At 40.2% G+C, this 22,665-nt stretch overlaps 1 protein-coding gene across 1 annotated transcript in view; it reads right to left on the reverse strand.

The window, feature by feature from the left end:
• PKHD1 (PKHD1 ciliary IPT domain containing fibrocystin/polyductin) overlaps positions 1 to 22,665 on the reverse strand; it is a 431,701-nt gene that overhangs the window by 97,800 nt on the left and 311,236 nt on the right. The window contains 4 exon segments of the mRNA XM_040643571.1: positions 18,164 to 18,321; positions 20,315 to 20,483; positions 21,176 to 21,978; positions 21,980 to 22,043. Coding sequence (XP_040499505.1) covers positions 18,164 to 18,321; positions 20,315 to 20,483; positions 21,176 to 21,978; positions 21,980 to 22,043 — 1,194 coding nt within the window.

Below are 22,665 nucleotides of genomic sequence, written 5' to 3' on the forward strand. Positions count from 1 at the left end.
CAAAATGGAACAGGAATGATTGTTAGAGTAGGCAGTTAGGTTCTAATAGGATGCCTGGAGGCCAGCAAAGAGGAAGTCATGGCCAACTGTGAGGAAGTCAGAGGCCTGTCCTAGCCATACTCCAAACAAATCCACAAGAAACTGGATCAAACCAGACAGGCCCAAGATGGCTGACAAAGCAGGCCAAAGTTCACATTATCCTTTCATTATACTACATTAACATACTGAAATCTCTTCCCTAATGCTGCCATGACAGGAAACCCCTGACCAAATATAAAAGAAAAACCACGTAACCCTGCTTCCCAGAAATCCCCACCTCAAGTCATGAATATTCCACCCCCTTGTTAACAACTATCAATACAAGATAGAAACCCAAACCGCAGGGGCCAAGTTCTCCCTTGAGCTCACCCACTCTCACATCTTGAGAGTATACTTTCGCTTTGCAATAAAGCTTCTTCTGCTCTACTTTACTCTGACTCGTCCTTGAATTCTTTCTCACAACAAAGTCAAGAACCTGGCACGGGCTGGTGGCAGAGGTCTCAGGGCCTGAGACCTCCCCCAGTCTGGTATCATGATGATATCACTAGTAAGTTCCAAGGTTTTCTGAGGAGAAAGACTTCATTTGTTCTGGAGTGGAGAGGGCAACCCCTAAAAGGACAGGTAGGCCCTCTGCAAACTTTTGGAAAGATGGAATAGCGGCAGTAGTAGACATGCTTTGACCAGTAAAGGGTTACTCTCAATTGTTTCTCTTTTTTCTTTTTCCTTTTTTTTTTTTTTTTAGGAAAAAAAAATTAGCTTGTTTTAAATGAGCCATTAATCATTTATTTACTTCACTAATTACTGATTTATTTTTTAATTAACTTTTTGTTAAAAGACATTCTGATACAGGGGGGGAAATTCTGGCTTGAAGACTGTAAGACTGGTCTAATAGGTTATATGATTATAAAGGAGTCATTTTGCTCCTGGGACCTCCATGATAGCAGCTGCAAGTAGCAAAATATCAGATATGCTTTAACAGGAAACTAGAAAGAGTGAGGGGATGACCCAGCTGGTTATTACTGTCCTTAAAATGGGAATAAGGGGAGTTTAGTAGGCTTTCTAGTGACTGAATACGATCATGTAGACCAGTGCCAGAGCTCATGCCTATGAACTGATTGGCTCTTCAAGAACAATTTAGGTTCAGGTGGAACAATTTCGAGAGAGGTGGGAAATAAATGGTTGAGAATTTCAAATAGTGATGATAAACCCACCTCTAAAACTGGAAGTGAAAAATGTTCAAAGAATATTAAAAAACAATCAATGGTGAGGTGTTATTTTGGATCTGTTGTGAGTGTGTGTGTGTGTGAGAGAGAGAGAGAGATTGATTTAGGCAATTCAGGATATTTTCTTTCCCCATTCTCCTTCATCTGTTTCAAGAGGAGAAAGGGAAAGAAAATACCCTAAATTGCCAAATCTGGAGATGATAGATAGATAGATACAGATATAGATATATTCATATATCTATGATGATATATTCAAATACCTATGAAATATATATATGAATATATTTTTCATCTTGGAATCTTGGAATCACCAAGCATGTTAGTCTGAACAATGGCCCCAAGATGTCCAGGACTTACTCATGGGTCCCTGTGGATGGTGCCTTCTATGGCAACATGGACTTTGCCAATGTGACTGAGGATCTTGAGGTGGAGAGAGCATCCTGCATCATCCAGGTGGGCTCTAAACATAACCACAAATATCCTCACATTTGTGAGGAAGCTGAAGAAGATTCAGCCACAGAAGAGAAGGCAACCTGATCACAGAGGAGAAGTTAGAGTGATGCAGTGACCATGCAAACAGCAAAAGGCAAAACGGAGAGCAAAAGATTCCAGTCACACAGTGAAGGAAATGAAGACAAGCCCCATGTCTCTCCCATGCCATGTGGCTCAGTGCTTCTTGGTTGGGGCTTTTCGCTCTGAAGCTAGAGTAGGTCTTGGGGAAGGGGAAGCAGTCCACAATTAGGCTCCTGGAAAAGAGAGGGGCCTCCTGTGACTGCTGTGTGTTTCTGCTGAGGGAAGGACCCCTCCCCAGGCCAGTGAAGGGGCCTCGCGCGTTCCCATGGTTGTCATCTCCACAGGGGTTATTCAGCCACCAGCGTGGGAGGATTGATGCCTGCTCACTCAAATAGGCATTTGGACTTTTTTTTTTTTAAACAAGTCTAAACAATTGCTCCTTGTTTTAAAAACTTCTGTTTCTGTGTCAATTTTCATGTCCAAGACAAATGGAGAGCCAGGTTGAGGCACGGCAATTGAAACCTTGCCCGTTTCAGAAGAAATGTCACTCAGGGTGTCCTTCAAAAGAATTTCCCACCATGCACTCCATGCTGTCCCTCTTCCACTCAGAAAAATGGGAGAAAAAGGGGAAATACAAAGAAAAAGGAGAAAAATAAAGCAGGAACATGGGGATAAGAAAGTCCAAGAAAGAGAGAGAGAGAGAGAGAGAGAGACCATCGGGTGCGTGTGCGTGACTCTCTTTCACATGGAATTAATGGTGGTTTAATGGGGTATGAAAGAATGTTTTACTGGAAACAATGAGGAACAATTGTCTAGCTCACGTTTCATTTCACAGGTCATTATTGCATTAAGAAGTAAATCGACCAAGTCCGGTAAATAACAGTGTGCGTATTGCCGAGAGCTTCAAACCAACAATTTTAGCCATTGCCAACTAATATCTCTGTCATTTTAACCCTTGCAGGGAAGTGCTAGGGGGCTAAACAATTACAGTCTTCACCCAGCTCTAGCAGGTGAGCATAATTCATTGCCCCTCTAGTCCCTTCTTTTGCAAAACCCAGGAGGCCATATTTTAGCATTGTTGTTTTGTTGATGAGCCAGCCCGAGCCCTCTGCAGCTCTTGAAAAACAACCCCCATTTTAGTGAGTGCTGTAGGCGTCTTTAAACAGACTGCTTTCTCTGCAAAATTAATTGCTGCAAAATGCAGTGCTCCCTCATTGAAGCTTTTGCAAGCCCATACTCAGCTGTTTAGGTGGGCCGTAGATGTGTCTGAGAGAGCCAGGGAAAATGAGCTGCTTTCCTTGATTATAGAAGTTCACATTTGTGTCACCAAGCATCATCGAGCACCGGACATCCAGGACTTTCTAACGCTTAAATTCTGCTTCCCTTCACTCAGAGGAGGCAAATGCTAGCAGAGGAAATAAATACATCAAAGGTGGGGTAGAGCAAACAGGTGAAGTTAAAATGCATGTAATAAAAGACATATTTAAATGCAAACCAAAATAACATTTTCTTGCTTCAACTTATAACAAAAATGAGACAAAAATCGGGTTATGAATCCTAACGTTACATAATCTCATCGAATAAATCAGGTTACACTGGTAATTTATCCATCAAAACTCGATGTTCACCCTGCAGAACAGATAGGGAATCCTCCATATTTCTAGAATACCTCTGAAGCAAGACAAACGAGGTCCTACTTTCTCCCTATAAGAGAAGAAAGTTTCAAAGACAGCATCGGCGTTCCAACTTAGTATTTCTTGTCTCTGATTCTTGCACCTTTTACAACTAAAACTAAGGCCTTACAGAGAACTATGGTAGGCTGAATAATAACCTCCCAAAGGTGTTCATGCCCCAACTCCGAACATGTGAATATACCGAAGGGACCTTGCCAAAATGATTAAGGCTATGGATCTCAAAGTGGGGAAATTATCTGTTTGGGCTGAATCTCATCCTATAAGCCTTTTAAAAGCAAAGAACTTTCTCTGTCTAGAATCAGATGCAGCAGAAGAAAAGACTGGAGAGATTCAAAGCATGAGAGGAGTACAATCCACCACTGGGGGCTTTGAAGGTTAAGGTCAGGGAACGTGGGCAGCCTTAGAAGCTAAGCATGACCTTCACGCCTTAGAGCAAGGAAATGGGGACCTCAGTCCTACAATCCCATAGACCTGAATTTGGCCACGCACCTGAGTGATATTGGAAGTGGATCCATCCCTAGATACTCCAGAAAGGAGTGCAGTCCTGCCAATGCCTTAATTCGGTCTTTGAGAGACTCAAAGCAGAGAAGCAGCCAAGTCTAACAGACTTCTGACTTGCAGAACTGAGAAATGATGCATGGGTGTTTTTTTAAGCCACTCAATTTGTAGTAATTTGTTATGGTAGCAATAGAAAAGTAGCACACAAGAATTGTTAAGACGTGAGGCCTGAAACGTTTAAGTCATTGCCCCAGCCGGAGGCATGATAAATGGGGACAAAGAAATAGTGGCCACTAATATTTACTTGGTGCTTATCCCAAGCCAGGCTTGGAGCTAAGTATTTTATCCACGTTGTGTCTTTTATAGCTCTAAGTTCTGCTCCTTTACCTGGAAAGCGTTCAAACAGAGAGAATATGGCCTAGATGTAGGGATAGTCTGGTTTCCACATGGGCAATGCTCAAGGAGAGTTGCATCTTACAAACATCACCCAAAAGGGAAGAGATTATTATCCACAGCCACATTAAAAAAAAAAAAAAGTCAGCTTCAACTCCCTTTCTGCATGGCAATTACTTTCAGGAACTTAGATTCAATTTTTATTAATATTTCTCCTGTGAGGGAGTTGAGCAAATTGGAATTGGGTCCTATAGGGAGTCCCTAATTCCATAGTAAAAAGATTGGCTTCTAGGTCTACGAAAATTTCCTTCCTTCTGTGTCCCTTTTCTTGACATGCTTTACATAATAACCAACTCATTTTTGAGGATTCCATTTGTTATATAAATGAGTTTTACTATCATTATTCGTATTAAAACAATAAGTAATACATATACATGATTTTTTAATACGGTAACTTCGCAGTTGTTCCCTCTGAGCAGTAGTACTGAAGATGAGGATAGCAGAGGGCTAAGAGGCAGGGAGTGTTTTCTTTCTCATTGTGTGTTTTACTGTTTTGTTTATTCGCTCAACAAAAATCTCTAGGATACTGTCTTAAAAGTGGGGTTGCTGAGTCAGAACTTTTAGATGGTTACCAGATGACAAGAGGCCGCCTCAAATGATATTTGAGAATAAAGTCCAAAAGTCTGAGACCTGTTTCTGTGCACATTCCCCAACACAGAGAGATCACACTTTTTAAATCATTACCAAGACAATTGCTAAAGCAATAATATTAATAGTAATTATAGTAGCAGTGGTCACCACTCTTAGTAGTAGTGGTGGACAACTTCGTTGAGCTGCTCTCTTTTAATCTTTACCATAATCATGAGTATATAATATTGATACCTCTAAATGGGGAAACTGAGGCTCCGAGAGGCTAAGAAACTTGCTCAGAGTTACATCCAGTAAGTGGACACCGTCCAGGCAGCAGGACTCAGTGTAAAAGCTTTTTTTTTTTTTTTTTAAGATTTTATTTATTTATTTTGACAGAAAGAGAGCACAAGCAGGGGGAGGGGCAGAGGCAGGGGGAGAAGCAGGCTCCCACTGAGCACGGAGGCTCAGTGCCAGGACCCCAGGATCATGACCTGATCCGAAGGCAGATGCTTAACTGATAGAGTCACTCAGGCGCCTGAGTATAAAAACTCTTAACTTGTACTTTGATTATGAGAGAAATTGGGCTTTTTGTATGTTTACTGGTATTTGTATTTCTTTCTCTGTGAAATACATTTTGGAATCCTTTAAATACTTTTTAAATTGGTTTGTTCCTTTTCGTTCTTAAATATTAGTAAGAGTTTTTTAATTAGCAGGTAATTAGCTCTTTTCTCTATGAGTTGTACATTTTTCCTACGTTTTTTAGTTTAGTTTTTTATATTCTTTGCAGAACTTTTTAATTCTTAATCAAATTTATCAAATATTTATCTAATGTTTCCTGTATTTTGATTTATGCTAAGAAAGAGCTCCATAACTAGAAAAGTATAATCTCACCAATATTTTCTAGTAATTTTATATATTCAATTTTTTCATCTTTAATCCATATGGAATTTATTTTTATAAAAAGTATGAATTCCTCAACGTTTTCCCTAAATGACTACTTAAATGCCTCAATGTCATTAATTGAATAATTTCTATTTTCCCATGATTTAAAATGTCATCTTTTTTATAAACTAAAATCCCAACGACATCTGGATCTATTTCTGACCTTTAAAAGTCTTTGTTCCTTCTACACGTCTATTTTCAGGATATTTTTAATAATTACATTCAAACCATCACAAAATAACATTAGTTTTTACATCTAGTGAGTGTGCAAATACATGGAGAAAAAGATCAAAGAATCTTCCAGGTCCGTAATATTGAAATGAGAGGATCTGAGTCGTGAACTTGTTTAGTATCTATTGGTAAGGCACAAGCATTTTATTTACTGATGGGACTGTTCAAGTATCTCCTTCCATTAAAATGCACATATGTGCGTGCATACACACACAAACACACTTAAGAATATATAAAATAATCAAACAAATAAACAACATCCATCTGTCTTAGGTGTAAAAGAAGCTGAAGTTTGAGCTTCTGCCTTCTAAATCTTCCAATACTTTTGTGCCGAAAGATTGAACACGGCAATGCAGAATTCTTTATTATTAAAATTTGAAGAACAGGAACACAGTTTACTATTTGATGAAGTCTGGAAATAATCTGGGGAGATGGTGTTGGGGATGGGAGCAGGGGCAAAGAAAGAAAGAGAGAAAAGTACGAAAATTAAGAAAAAAAGAGAGCCAGTATATTATCACAGCAAAAAGTCATGTAATTTCATTTAGTTACAGATATTCAAAAATAGTCCCTCTCGTGGAACATTGATATTATCGATCTTCTCATACAACAAAGCATAGAAATGTGAATAGACTTTTCAATAAAGGGTCCTTAACTTGAGTAGTAAAATTCCCAGTCTCAGAGAACCTTGACGCTTTGTTGGAGTACTGGGTATTAGACCAGTAGCTCCTACTAATGGCAGACAATTCCCATAAGCTTCTTTCTTTTACTGACTGGATCATATGCCCAGAACCAATTAAGTAGTCCGTAGAATGGTTTCTAATTTTGGGCTTAGTGTCTGATCCAAAGAAACCCAAGTTACATCGAACGACCTGTAAAAGTGACTTATAAAAATGAAATTTAACGGAGATTAATAGAGTCTACACTACCTAGGTTAAAAAAAAAATCGGTTCTCTTTCTTTGACCATCCAGAACTGGGGAAGCAAGATACCCATAGGGTAACCATCTCTACAGGTGGTTATTTAGCCCCCGAACTATGACTAGAGCAACTAAGAATTAAATTTTAAGATGAACATAATTTTAGTTACTTATAATTTAAAGTGCATACATGATTAATTGTTGGGAAATATTTAGGTATATTTGGAACAACTTGTACATGTGAATCTACTTATTCAATTCAAATCTAGATACACATAAAATAATTCTGATGAAAATGTAGTTTCTGAATTGAGATATGCTATAACTGTGAAGTACAAACAAAATTTCAAATACACAATATGAAAAAATAAATGCAAAATATCTCAGTCGTTTTATATTGATTAATCTTAGAATGATAATATTTTTAATATATTGGATTAAATAACATATACTATTAAATTTCATTTCATTTCTTTTTACTTTTTTTAATCTGTCCACTAAAAAACTTAAATTATACTTAGGGTTTGCATTATTATCTCTATAGGACAATGCTGCCTGGATAGATAATGTTCTGGCTTCTACATTTTGGAAAAATCACCAACAAATTGAAGAATATAAAAAATAAGCCAATTTAGAAAGTGAAGACCTAAAAACAATCTGTCATATGTTGACTAACAGAAGGAATTTGGAATTTCTTTGCTTGAAAGAGGCATACTGGGTTATTATAAGATCATCGTTTTACTGATTTGAATATGTAAAAAGGCTGTAATATGGAAAGAATTAAACCTGTACTCTCACACCAAAAGGCAAATTAGGTCATGGGTGGTGGAAATCATAGAAAGAATCCTAACAATTAAAATTATTCAAAATATATTAGGTAGCCCTGGAAGGAAGTGAATTCTCACTTCCTGAGAAAGTTAAAGGTAGAGACCATCTATGCATTGAATGGAAAGTGGAACATATTAACCTTCAAGGAACCATCCAAACTAAACATCCTGTAATCTTATTTCTTTCTAACTGGCATATATCCCTACAAACTAATGAATTAATATGAGCCAGAATTTCCCAAAATGCATTCTGAAGTACACTAATTCCAACGGACACTAATGTGTAGAATGAATAAGTATTCACAGGTTAAGAAGTTTGAGAAATACTGGATAACACAAAATTTAAACAGTATTTTTAAATTTAACTGCAGAACTTATCAGAACCTTTAGTATCTTAATGTACATGATAAATCTCCAAAATGGGAATAGTCAGAGTTTTCAAAATTTAACCATGGACCACATTTTGCACCATCTCCTGAGATGAATGAATAGGGAACATTCTTTGAGAAAGCTCAAACAAAGTATATTAAGTAAATCTGTAAGATTTACTTTGTGGAACAGTTGGCTGGCAACGTAAACTTGAATTCTTGACTTTTTTACTCGTTTATTCACCCATTTACTCAATTATTTCCTCATTCAGCAAACATTTACTGAGCATATGTTATGTTCCAGGGATTATACTAAAAATTCAAGGATCTTTGCCATCAAGGTATTCACAGTCTGGTGAGATGACAGGTTTGAAAGACGATGGCAGCAGAGCATCATATATGCTATAAGAGGATTCAGTGACAGGTAGAGCAAGGGCACAAAGGGCCAGAGCCCCAGTTGCGTCTGGACACTGGAGAGCATTCCACAGGGGAGTTGTCACACTGCAACACAATGTGTCTGCTGCTTCACAACACACTCTTTGCCTGGCTTCTTTCCTGCGTGCTTTTCAAAGCTTTACCCGATGTTCTAGGCTAATGGCAAATTCCATTTCCTTTCTAGAGCCTTTGTCTAGATCCCCAGGTGTATGTGGACTCTCCAGCATATTTTGTGCCAATTTTATATTAACTCGTTTTCTCCATCTCATAGCCTGGCGCCCCCGCACCCAGGCACAAGGGCAAGGATGATTTCTTATCTTCCTTGCTGCGTCCTATAGGATACCCCAACAGTACATAGTGCTTTGCTCTCACTGGACTCTCAAGAAACATCTAAGTTGGACAAAACAACAACAACAAAAACAAAAACAAAGAAACAACAACAACAACAAAAAACCCTACCTCAACTTATTGGGAGAAAGGGGAAGCTACAGAAAAATTACCGTAATAATTTTTTTAAAGATTGTATTTATTTATTTGAGAGAGAAAGAGAATGAGCAGTGGGGAGGGGCAGAGAGAGAGAGAGAGAGAGAGAGAAAAGCAAACTCTCAGCTGAGCGGGAAGCCTGATACAGGGCTCAATCCCAGGACCGGGAGCTCATGACCTAAGCTGAAGGCAGACACAACCAACTGAGCCGCCCAGGTGCCCCACCGTAATAAATTTTCGATCTCATGACCAAAGCTTCTACTTCATACTGCTCTATTGTCACACAACTTCCAGGGGTTAACACTGGCAAAACGCTTTTCTTGGATACGACAGAGTCCATTTACTTCGGACACGGGAAATGGCTATATACATATGAGGAAGACAAACTGAGGCTTTTTTGTGGTCATTATTACCATTGCCTTTCAATAATGTTATAGTAATTGACAGTTATTTTTTAAAATCTAAAAATCGATTTGCTACCACGTAAAATGGAAAAATGTGAATTCTTGGTGAAATGTCTCTCTGTGCAGCTCCCCACAGATGATTCAGACCACACGATGATAATTATCTAGAAGTGGTTCCAAGCCCAGATTTTGGAATCAGACAAATATAGATTTCAATCTTGGTTCTGCATATTCTAGCTGGGGGACCATGAAAAATTAGTTAGCTTCTCTAAACCCCTATTTCTTCGAACGCTGAAAAGGGATAACAATCCTTACATGTTAAGGTTGTTGAACGGAAAAATGGGAATGTTTATAAACCACTTAGCATAATGCCTGGCACATGGAATATGCTAGATAAATGCTAACTATTATTATTGCTAGATGGGGTGGATAATTGCTGAAATAATTGCACAGTCTCAGTTTGCTTTGTTCTGTGTAGACAAGACTCTGTGTGTGAGAAAGGCTGATAGATCTAAGAGAGCTAATACTGGAGAATGTAGAGAAAGAAGGAAAAAAAAAAACTTAGCAAGAGGGTACAGTATCGCACATAGTGTCAAAAACACTTCAGCTTCAGTCCTGAATCTTCTATGAATTAGTTTATGGTTTGGGCAGGTTACCTAATATCTCTACATCAGTTTCCATAGCTACAACCGGTAGGGAATAAGAATATCTACCTCATAGGATATGTTCTGTTGATGGATTACATGAGATAATTCATCTGAAGTTCTTAGCACAGTCAGAAACATGGCAGATACACCACCAGTATTAGTTGCTAATAGACGATTTGAGGATCCAGGCAATCGCAGGAATAACAACGTGTCCAGATCGAGGAGAGGCAACAGAAATTATTCCCATGGTTCATATGCCTTCTCACATCATCCTTTACAAATCGCACACGAAAAGCATTCCAACTCACACTATGGACGATTTCAAAATGCAATCGAACACTGTTATGTCATTCAGGGCCTGGAGACGGGGCAAGTCACATGGGAGTGAGAGAATCAGGTGACGGAAAGGTGCTCTTTGCATCTCACAAAGGATCACAGAAAGCTTTGCCCTCTTCTGCTTGGGAGAAAAATCCCTGCAGCCACGCATCCCAAAGATTCTCATATTTTCTGAGACTCTACTGTGCCTTTATATTTTAATACCCTGACATCTGGAATCCTAAAAGTCTAATGTTTAACCATAAATATCTGCTGAGATTAAAGAGCTATATACCAAGTTTCAATCTTTGGGGCCTATAATTGCTTGGGAAAAGAGAATGGTATTTCCCCCTCTAGCTAGAAGAAAAAGACCTCTGCAAACACAGATATTGGCAGACAGACCGTTTCCTCTCTCCATTCTGTCCCCTCATTTTCTCCCTCCCTCTCCCTTCTCCCATTTTATAATACCATCTTGCTGTCATTCCCAGGACAAATGGGAAGAAAGGGAAGCCTAGAAAGCTTAAAGAAAAGACGCATTTCGAGATCTAGCCACAAAGAGTTGAGAAAATGCTAACCCCTCTGTCTGCAAGCAGCTGAGCGTACGTGTCTCCGTTGCTGGAGCTGTCCCATTATTCAGTTGGAAACCACTTCATCACTCCATGGGCTGACAGTCAAATGCCAGCTTTATTTTCTTTTTTATCCACCTCATCTTTTATTTTTGATTTGAGGCCAGTCACTTTTAAGGTCTCCATAATGCTTTATAACTTTCTCAAGAAGCGACCAAGAAGGAACGCCGTTTGAAAAATGTTTCTTACCCTCTCAGGCAAAGAATGGGAAACGCTCTCACCTGCCCCGAAGATGGATTTGGTCAGAAGTCCTGGTCTGACCACAGTACTCTGCTGGGAATGACGTCAAGGAAAGTGTGGGAAAGCTTATCATGAGTTTAGGTTTTTAATATAATGATTCAATGTAGAATTTAAAAAATAAACTAAGCATTGACCTCATTTTTATCCAATGCTTTATTATTAAAGTGACATTTTGAGGTCGTTCAACTCACTTTAGTACTAGCAAAAATAATGTACAGTTAAAAAAGTTTAATATATATCCTTATTATTTGAAGACTTAATTTAGATTGTGAATACGCCTCTATCTTTTTAGTGCATGTCTTATTCCGTTTTAGAAATATATCAGTGTGTGTGTGTAAGCAAGTATATTTATGCCTTTGCTATTTGGCACAGGGAGCAAATTCCGGATTTTTCATGAGAAATTGAGACTGCTCACTTTTCTTTATTTATTTATTTATTTATTTATTTATTTATTTATTTATTTGACAGAGATAGAGACAGCCAGTGAGAGAGGGAGCACAAGCAGGGGAAATGGGAGAGGAAGAAGCAGGCTCATAGCAGAAGAGCCTGATGTGGGGCTCGATCCCATAACGCCGGGATCACGCCCTGAGCCGAAGGCAGACGCTTAACCGCTGTGCCACCCAGGCGCCCCATAGACTGCTCACTTTTCAAATTAAAAATATTGTCTTTATAACATCCTGTCTATTTACTTCAAAGGACGCACAGTACTCTACAGTTCGTGATTCTCAAACCTCAGCACAAGAGAATCACTCGGGGAGGTTGTGTGTGTGAGTGAATGCGTACCTGTGTGCACGTGTGTTTAAAAGGCCTGGGCCTCACACGTACCTATTGACTCAAAACCCCCCCAACATGCAAATAAATGTTTAATGTCCTAGATAATTCTGATGATAAGTCAGCGACAGAAGCCATTGTCTTAAACACATCAAATTTACCTCCTCAACTGAAAAATACTTGGCAAGAGAACAGGGTTTTTTGTTTTGTTTGTTTTTGTTTGTTTTAAAATCTCCAGGCCATTGAGGACCAATACTTTAAAAAATATAAATTATCTGACAAATTGAACATTAAAAAGAAAGCCCCAAGTTTTCTTTACCAGAGTCAACAGACAAAATTACTCTGTCAAGTTGCTATGTTTCCAAGTGATCGAGTCACGTCACTATCTCACGGTAGACCAGTGCAAGACTGCGGGCCAGCACACGTCAGCAGACCTCCTGTGGGGTGGTGCATCCCTAACCCACCCTTAGCTTTAGCTTCCTAACTGCACTGCCTGCTGCCAGTCTGACTCCCACTCCCTATCTATTTATTCCATGGCTGCATGTACCATCTTTTCGGAGAGTGAACAAAATCTTATCACCACCTTTCTGAAAACCCTCCTACATCATCTTAACAAATTGCCCTGGCCTAGGAAGGAGCTGGCTCCTGGCTACCTGCGACTACTCCCATTTCCATTCATTGCACACCCGTAGCACTGATCTCCTTTTCACCCACCCCTCACCACGTTGAGGCCATTCTTGTCTCAGAGCCTCTGTTCTGGCTGCTCTCGGGCCCTAGAAGGCTCCTCCCTCTGCTCCGAGCAGTGACCCCTTCCCCGTCATTCAGGGCTCGTTGGAAATGTAACTCTGTTCCAAAGAGCAATGTCCTTACTCACACTTGTGTGCACACCAGCACACCCTTCAATCTACCTCTCTAACCCTAAACCCTATACTATTTTCTTCGTACCTCCCATCACTATCGGAATATTTTTATTTGTTTCTATATCTTCTCCACCGGAACATAAGCTTGATGAAAGCAGGAGCGCTGTCTTGTTCACAGCTGGAGCTCCCGTCCGTAGAAGACTTGGTAGACCATAGGTGGACAAAATGCTTTTGCGCAATGAATGAAAATGCCAACTCCAGCAGGTGGCATGAAGAAGCTGCTCAAGGAGGGCCACCTACCATGTCACCCCCCCTTCTACTTTCTTCATCATGGCTCAGAAACTGTAAAATGCCATTGAAAGTAGAGCTCTGACTTCTCCCAGTCTTCTCTCAACCATGCAGGTACTCCACCCATACAAACTGGTCTGGGAGGTAAAGCCATCCATTTGTAGTCTGGGACAGACTGGAAATGACTAAGAAATCACAGTGGGAAGCTCTGGCACCTGTCTAATACCACCTGAATGGGATCCTAATTTCAAGACTTAGTTTTTGTTGGGGTGCCTGGGTGGCTCCGTTGGTTAAGCAGCTGCGTTTGGCTAAAGTCATGATCCTGGGACTCCAGGATCGAGTCTCGCATTGGGCTCCCTGCTGAGCAGGGAGTCTGCTTCTCCATCTGACCCTCCCCCAGTCATGCTCTCTCTCTCTCTCTCAAATAAACAAATAAAATCTTAACAACAACAACAAAAAAAAAGACTTTGTTTTTCTCCATGATTTTGGATCTTCAGATCATCAGCTGCTTCCATAATCAAAAGAAATCCTTTCCAGAATAAAATGCGAATGACTCTCAGAGGATCTCCTGCTTGGGATTAGCTGCTCTGCACTCTACTGCCAGGCATGTTTCAAAGTTGGCTGCAGACGCACACTTACAGATAAGTACAAATCAAAATTAACAGCTCACTTTTCCCCTGGCTACACACCCTGCATCACACAGATAGCAAAACCCCCTGGCACAGTATTCCTTGAAGCTGATCCACGTGGATAATTTTTGCTTCTAATGCTAGAGTATATGACAATATGCTGGGATCTGTAGATATCTGTCTGGCTGGTAGCTCCACTGTGAACTTACGTGTGCAAAATACAATCTGTATTTTTCAAATTAAAAATAACCCTCAAAGGCAAGGGACTCCAAACCGTTTATTAATAAAGTTGAGAAAGAACAGAAAGGTGTGTCACACTCGACGCCACTTGGAAGAAATATGAGAGTTGGTTCTAGTGGTCTCCATTTCCATCTCTGCCACCCTCCTCTTCCTGTTCTACAGAAGATTATAGATTCTTGTCTTGAAGAGGGAAAATACAAAATAGACACTCCTTCTCTTCAGATTAAATTTGTGCTTTTCTCCTCTACCAGATTGTGTACAGGAATTGGAAAGCAGCATACAAGAGAATGGTTTAAAAAATAAAAAGGGACTTGAATTAGGGAAGGAGGATCTATTCATATCTTGGAAGCCAAAGGAAAACCCTACAAACCTGTCAGCACCTGGAAGACAGCATTTAGGCTATGTGCTGTCTCCTTCATTACAAGAAGACAGATTGCATTTTTAGCGGTACTACTGTGGAATCCTTGCGGTTGGTACCTATAGCAAACTCACTTAAAATGTTATAAAGCTTTAAAACATCAGGAGTTGAAAGCAGCCGGTCATATGCACCTTCCTATATACATTCAACCACATACCCACACATACACACACACACACACACACACACACACACACGTTTGTCTACACGCTGATAGTAAGTGGGATTTCTACTGTAATATCTGCTGGAGTTTTACTGTTGAATCAGATTTCACCACCACGCCAGAGAGTTAAGAAAAATAAAATATACAACCAGCTGCAAAAGCATGTTTATGCCTAACCAGTATATTTATACCACATGGTAAGCAACCATCTGAGTTCATCCAACCACCCCATTATTTACGCTTGGAGTATTTTTAAAAGATTTTTAAAATTTATTTGGCGGGGGGAGAGAGAGTGCAGGAGCAGGGGAAGGGGGAGGGGCAGAGGGAGAGGGGGAAGCAGACTCCCTGCTTCCCAATGTGGGACTCCATCCCAGGACCCCGCGATCATGACCTGAGCCAAAGGCAGACACTAAACCGACTGAGCCACCCAGGTGCCCCTGCACATGGAGTATTTGATCAACAATTTAGAGCTCCTCTTCGTACCAGACATTTTCAATGGCACAGCCATACATTTTTAGCACTCACCTTCACACACCAAAGACTGCTGGTGGAACCTACCACTTCGTTCTGAGAAAGGTTTGCTCCTGGCCCCAGGAAAGAGCACCGTTGGCCTTTGTTCAGGGAAAGCCAAAAGGCTAGAGCTTCAATGTCCAGAGCATTCTTCAGCCAATGTCAAGCAGAGATCTGAACTACTAATACCTTAGCCTCTTCATAGCTTAGCAGGGATACATTTCGGTCAAGTGCCCAGGGTCTCCTGGAGCTCCCCCCGAGACTTAAGCTCCTGCTGTCCACAGTGGTAACCAGTTTGACTCTATCCTTCCTGGTTTCATCTCTTCCCCTGTCATACTTCCCCACTTCTTCACTTCCCTGAGCTCACCCCCTCCCATACACTACTGGAGTCTAAGCCTTATGTCAGTGTCTGTCTCTGGTGCAACACAAACCAAGACACTCTGCAGTCTTAATTCTTTTCTGAAATGTAATAGTCATTAAATACTCCCGGACACACGTCCCTTGGTACTGATTCCACAGAAATGAGGTCCTCACCAAAACCCACAAGTGTAGAAAAGCTTCACAATTATGCCTGTACCTTGTTTGAAAGTCGGATGTTTTCTCCACGGCATAAACACCTGTAATAGTGGGATGACTCTGAAAACCAACAGAAGAACTTACTCTAGAAAGCTATTTGATTAGAGATAATGGTAAATGAGAGAGTGGCTGCCCATTTCTTATTTCCTTTTACTACTCTGCACATATTCTCTCAATGTATACTTTCCCCACATTTTATTCCTCTGTGCAAAAATGTATTTGCTGGTTATATTCAACAGATATGGCCAACATATCAAGATGAATATTTACTTAGCATGTTCCACGCACTCAGCACTGACTTTTTAAAACCTATATTGTAGTCCCCACAGCTTGTCATCCTGTTGCAAAGATAAGCCTTCAACTTATGAAAATATTTAAGAGGAATGTGAAAAAGTAGTGAAGCATGAAATCATATGGTAATTAAAAGACTTATGTAGAAACTTCTGTAAATGCCAAACACTACAAGCAGCAGTGTTTCAAATGGAAGTAAGGTGGCAACAAGTAAAAAGAGACCTAGGAAATCTTGGTTCCGGATTTCCTATTATGGAGAAATCCTTAAACCCATGACCTAAATTGAAGCCTCAGTTTCTTCTGTACGTTCTTGAACGGTTTGGAGCAAACAGCATTAATATTCTCCTTGGGTATCAATAATTCATTCACTTGATCAACCCACCAACTACTCTTTGTTGAGCATTCCCCAAATATACAACAATGAACAGGACAAAACCTTTGGCCTCACTAAGTTTGCACTTTAAAAAGAAAACAATAAATCAACCAGTAAAAAAGTATATTTGTAATACAATTTCAAATAATGGAACTCAGTAGAGCTAGAGAATAATGGGGGCATAATTCTTTTGGACAGGGTGACCAGGGATGGCTTCTCTGAGAGCCTGTCATTTGAATAGAAGGAGCCAGCTCCACAAAGAAATGAGAACAGATTTCAGACAGAGGAAACAGCCAATGCAAAGGCAAGCCCTGGGGTAGGAATAAGCTTAACATGTTAAAGGAAATGTAAGACCACGGTGAATAAGTAAAAAGGGTGTCAAAGGTAGGCAGGGACCAGATACTATAAGACTTATAGGCTTGCAGTTTGGATTTCCTTCTAGGGGAATGGAAAACAATTGAAAACTTGAAAAGAGCACTCTGACTACCACAAGAAAAATGGATTGTGGGGTAGAAGAACAGAAGAAAAAAGACCAAGTTAGGAAGCTATTCCATTCCCTTGTTGGTGAGAGATGATAATGGTTTACAAGTGAGAGCGTTGATATCAGAAAAAGGAATAAAGGATTGCTGCTAGATTTTTTTACTTAAATAACCTCATGAATGATGATACCGATGACAAGGGTAGGGTCAACTAGGCAAGAAGCAGTTTGTGGATGCAGGCAGAGCTCAAGAATCCATTTGGGGTATGTTGAGTCTGAAATGCCGATTGTACTTTCCAATGGAGTCAGTGGGATATACCAGACCAAAATTCAGGGCTGGAGATATGAACTGGAAGTCATCAGCAGTAGAAGATATTTCAACCTTGGACTTAGCAAGATTAGGGAGAGAACAAAATAGATCTGAGAACATAGTCCTGGAACGTTCATTCACTTAGAACTTAAAAAGGGAAAGGGAGACCAGAAGTATGGAAAGAATCAACCACTGAAACAGAAAGAAAGCTGGGGAAATTCTTTAGATTTATGTGTAACAGTTCCCACCTGAACTCAAACAGAAACTCAGAGTCCCGTTGATTGTGGACGTGGAAGGATGATGATGTCTCTGGGGTTCCAACTATTAAAACTGATCCCTAAATGGGCTCTGGTGTAGAAGCAAGAAGAAGGAATTTTGATTACAGCCCCCCGGGGACAATGAACAGATAGAAGAAAGGAAGAAAACTGCATGACATCTACTCCACCACCCTCCCCAGAGTGAGAGCCTTTCAGTCCGGAGGGAAGAGAAGTGTTGAGTCAGACAGCAGAGGAGCTGGCTCCCTGGCTGACAGTGAGCGGTGAGAGCGCTGCTCTGGCTGCGGGTGAGCACGCTAGTGAGGCCATGTTCTCACCCAGGCACAGGGCTGCGCGCTGGGAGTCTCTCCTTACACAGACACATAAGCCGCTAATGGAGGGAATAGCAATGCTGTAATGGTATCACTTAATCCCTCAGCATTCCTACGACAGCAGGGACTCCAACTCGAACTCAGTTTCTCTCCTGGCTATTTTGTTCCCACTAGAGGACCCAGTCAAACCAGCTCCTTCACAGGCATGCTCCCTCTACTGGAGGCATCAAGTTCAGGTATAACCAACCTGTGTCGAAGAAGGATTCAGTCCATTCTGCCTCTGTTTTAGGAAATACAGATACTGGTGGTGGCAGACCCAGGGCTCTTCCATCCAGATCCTTAAAAAGGTATTTTCTTGGATTTTCACAATCTGATTCAGGGCAGACCAGCATTCCTAAACCTTTCCTGTGAAGACAGACAGAAAGCAACTCTCATTCCATGATAATCAACATAAAGAAAACAAGATATTGGTAGTGCTGACATGAGAAAGAAATCCGGGATGCCTGGGCGGCTCAGTCAGTTAAGTGTCTGGCTCTCAGTTTTAACTCAAGTCATGATCTCAGGGTCTTGACATCAAGCCCTGCGTTGGGCTCTGCACTCAGTGTGTCCCTCTCCCTCTGCCCCTCCCCCCAAATAAACAAACAAATAAATAAAATCTTTTTTAAAAAGAGAACGACAAATTCAATAGGATTTTATTATTAATAATGTGCTATACAAATACAAAACAAAACTCTCTAGGAAATGTTATTTCCCAGTTATATGGGCAAAAAGAAAGACATTCTTATAACCAAATATTCTAGATATCTGAATATATAATTTTGCCTCAATTGCTAATTTCATAAGAAACAAGATATAATAAAATGCGTCTACCTCTAATATCTACTGAACATAATGAAATCATTTCTTTATGAAACTTTGAGGCCTTGCAAGACTTTAAAATTATTATTGTAAGTATCAATTCTATTTGTGCTATATACAAATAAAGTAAAAATAGATATTTTCATTCAACAAATATCTATTGAAAACCTACATTTATATGTTGGGGAATACAGTGGTGATAAAGACAGACATGGTTCCTATACTTTCAGAATTGAGAGTCAGGCGGGTTATATAAACAAGTTATAAGCAATTATAGCATTGAATTATAGAGCATTTATTTGATTTTCCCTGGTCTAATAATTTTAGGTACCATTGGTAATAATATTAAATATTTATTGTATGCCAACTATGTGTCAGGTATTAATAATACAAAGAATCAGATGCTAATATCATTTAGCTCTATAACGATTTCATCCCATAAGTAAGACATGAACCTAAGGAAAATTGGGCAGAAGAAAAAATGACAGAATAACACAAATTGCAAATCTTATAATGTTTAGGTACCAAAAAAAAAAAATGGTTCAGGGATGGACATTAAAAAGAGATTGGTGTTGAGCCAAACATATTAACTTTCTAATTAGGGTCATTTTTCTTGATTCTTTTCTTCCAGCTAAAGGAGTTTACCTCAATGAGGGGAAAAGAAAGTAACCCATTATCCCTGCTCCTAACTTTCCCATTCCCTTTTATGACAAAAAGAATTCCTCATTTTGTTTTCAGATCCCTGTATAAAACTCCCAGATCGTATGTTCAAGAACAGTAGTTACACAGGGTCTAAGCGCCAATATCTAAGCCACTTTGTTCAGTGTAGGGATTCCTGGCAACAGACACGGTCTCCTTTGACCTCTTAGTCTCTGCACAAGAACTCCTGAACCTTCTTCTGAAAATTAGTGACACCATACTCTATGGAAGATTCAAGGATTAGAGTAAATTTTTTTCCAGTGATTTTGAAAACACCTCAAAGAAGTATCTCTAATAAAGATAAAACAATGAAACAACATTAGCAAAATTTGCATTCTGTTCCTTTTGCTCCCTTTTTTTTACAAATCACATGGATGAGCCCAAATTCAAGAGAGAAATAGAGCCACTGCCTCTCCTGTGGAAGAGACTGCAAAAATCTTGTATCGAAGGGTATGAACATAGGGTAAAGAAATGGAGCCACTCAATCAATCTACCATATCTTTCCAGAAAAACTTATTTCTATTCACACTGATGATTTCATTCTTTTTTTTTTTTTTGAAAGGTTTTATTTATTTATTTATTTGACAGAGAGAGAGACAGCCAGCGAGAGAGGGAACACAAGCAGGGGGAGTGGGAGAGGAAGAAGTAGGCTCCCAGCGGAGGAGCCTGATGTGGGGCTTGATCCCAGGCTCCTGGGATCATGCCCTGAACTGAAGGCAGACACTTAACGACTGCGCCACCCAGGCGCCCCTATTCTTTTTTTTTCTAGACATGTTTAAGGATTTGAGGAATTGCCAAATACGTCATAAACATGGCTTATTATAAATGCCAAAACTGGTACCTAGCTTGCAACGGAGGAAAGTAGAACTTGTTTTTATCTTTGATCTTCAGCATCCTGGTCCTCTCTGCTGTTATTGGATGCATGATTCCAGCATTCTCCACATTGGGCAGGATGCAAACATCGAGGTCATCACTATAACAACTCTTCACAAAACTAGAAAAGGTGACATCTGAAAAAAAATTTAAGATATCATAACATTAGATCATAGAACCAACCAACCACAAATATAGACTACACAATTAAATATTCTTACACCAACCCATATCTAAGGAGTAAATTTAAGCTATCCACGGTAGTTCCAGGAGTTAATATAAATTAACTATAATTTAATTTAATAATTTAATATAAATTAAAAATATCTGTAGTTCTTCAATACACGGGCATTGTTTGCAAAAGAGAAGAGTATTCCAACACATTAAAGTCTTAAGAGCAATACTTTTCATCAAAGTTTTGATCACAATCCAGTGGGAGATTAACATCATAAATTGTGGTATAACTTGTTCTAATTCCGGCTGCCCCATCATCCACTAAACAACTTCAGTGAGGCACAATTTCAGCATCTGTTTTCTCCTCTAATAGGAAAAAGAACACCTGCCTGAGAATTGTCATCTAATCAACTTAAATAATCACTGTGAAAGTTCTTCAACACAAAGAAAGCAATGACTTTTCAAAGGAGCCACTCCCTGTCGTTGTAAATCACCATTGTGCTTATCAATAGCCAGCAGCTTATCAACAGGACAGTAGGCAGCGGACTATATTGTGCCCTCTTGCTGCTATAATTTCAGAATGCTATTGAAGAGCCTATGCACAGACGTATGAAGATGCTAGGCGCTCCACTGCTTGGAAGCCAAAACCTCCTACCTTGAAGTTTCATAATTCCTGAAATTGAATGGCCATTCCTCGCTCTGTGCCATGGCTCCTGAGGCCACCGATTTGGTTCTGAGGTGAAGACAGGCCACAAAATACCAACTCGACCCCCTCTTGGATTGGAAGGAGCTCGATCCGTGGATGTCAAGTTGGCAGAGCGAGGCTTAACTCTGTCCTTAATGCAGTCAAAAGAGGAGCTAGTGGCCACAATGACTGAATTTCTAAGTAGAATCTGTACATTTTCAGTGTGACCCCGTGGAGCAGAAGACACGCACACTGCTGCCAAGAGGCCGATGGTATTATCCACCAGAGTGAGGTTGTCTAGCTGCACACTGTTCTTCACATGGAGCATGGCACCATAGTCAAAGTTCTTGAAAGCCAAGAAGCCAGAGATACCGGTACAGTTGTCGAGCCCATTTTCCTTGTAGAGATGAAGGCCGTGAAGGCTTGAGTGGGCCACATTGTCAGACCAGCGAGCTTCAGGAGAGGAACACCTGTGGCCTCGGACGTGAAAGCCAAGTCGCTCTGATCCCGCCACAACATTGCCATAGAGGTTGACGTCCTTTGCCTGGTTCACTTTGATTCCTGCCACCCACATGGTGGACCATGCTGGCTGTGTCATCAGAACCACAAGGTTATTAGAGAGAGAAAAGTTCTGACCCTCCAAATCTATCCCATGGCCAACTGTGCCAAACACTATATTGTCATTTAAAATGATCCCGTGACTGGCAGCTGCACGGATGCCCCCACTGCAGCTCTGGTGCAGAGTGGACGATACTATCCAGGATCCTGCCGAGTTCAATGGAGGAATACAGTGGTGACCCAAAGTTCTGAATTTCCACATTTGAAAGTTGAAGGACACCTGCAAACAAAAATGGATATCATCAGGTACTTTCTCTTTCCTTACAAAAGACAGAAGAATGGCCCATTTACGGACGTCAGGAGATGCAAAAAAAAAATAATAATAATAATTTAATAGTTTATTCTCAATACCAGCACTCTATTTCACACCATGAGTCTCACTAACAATGTATGAATCATTAGAAATATCACATGAATGCCTGCCAAGGGTTCATGTGTAGTCTGAAGAGTCCAGCAATAGGATGGAGGAGAGGAAGGACAGATAAAGAAGAGAGACAGGCTTTGGAGATGAGCACGCTAGCTGGAGGATTCCATGTATTTGTCTGTTTGGCTGCTCAAGGACCCAGATAAGAATGGAGGAAGTACGGGTTCCTGGCCACTCACCTCAAGGCTATGTCTCCTTTCAGCGACCCCAGGTGAAAGGTCTATCACCATCCCCACAAAGATATTGCATGAAGGAATATAATGGTCAATTATATAAAACATATTTTGAAATCATTTTAAAGACCACGGAAAACCTTTTCTGTATTTTTATCCCAGCCACACTGTGGTCCCTGTCTCATTTTCACAATAAAAAGATTCTCTAAATCTTCTATGTCAGGAGAGGATAGTGAATTGAGTCT

This window comes from Ursus maritimus, unplaced genomic scaffold (genome assembly GCF_017311325.1).
Source record: "Ursus maritimus isolate PB19 unplaced genomic scaffold, ASM1731132v1 scaffold_29, whole genome shotgun sequence".
Taxonomy (NCBI): Eukaryota; Metazoa; Chordata; class Mammalia; order Carnivora; family Ursidae; genus Ursus; species Ursus maritimus.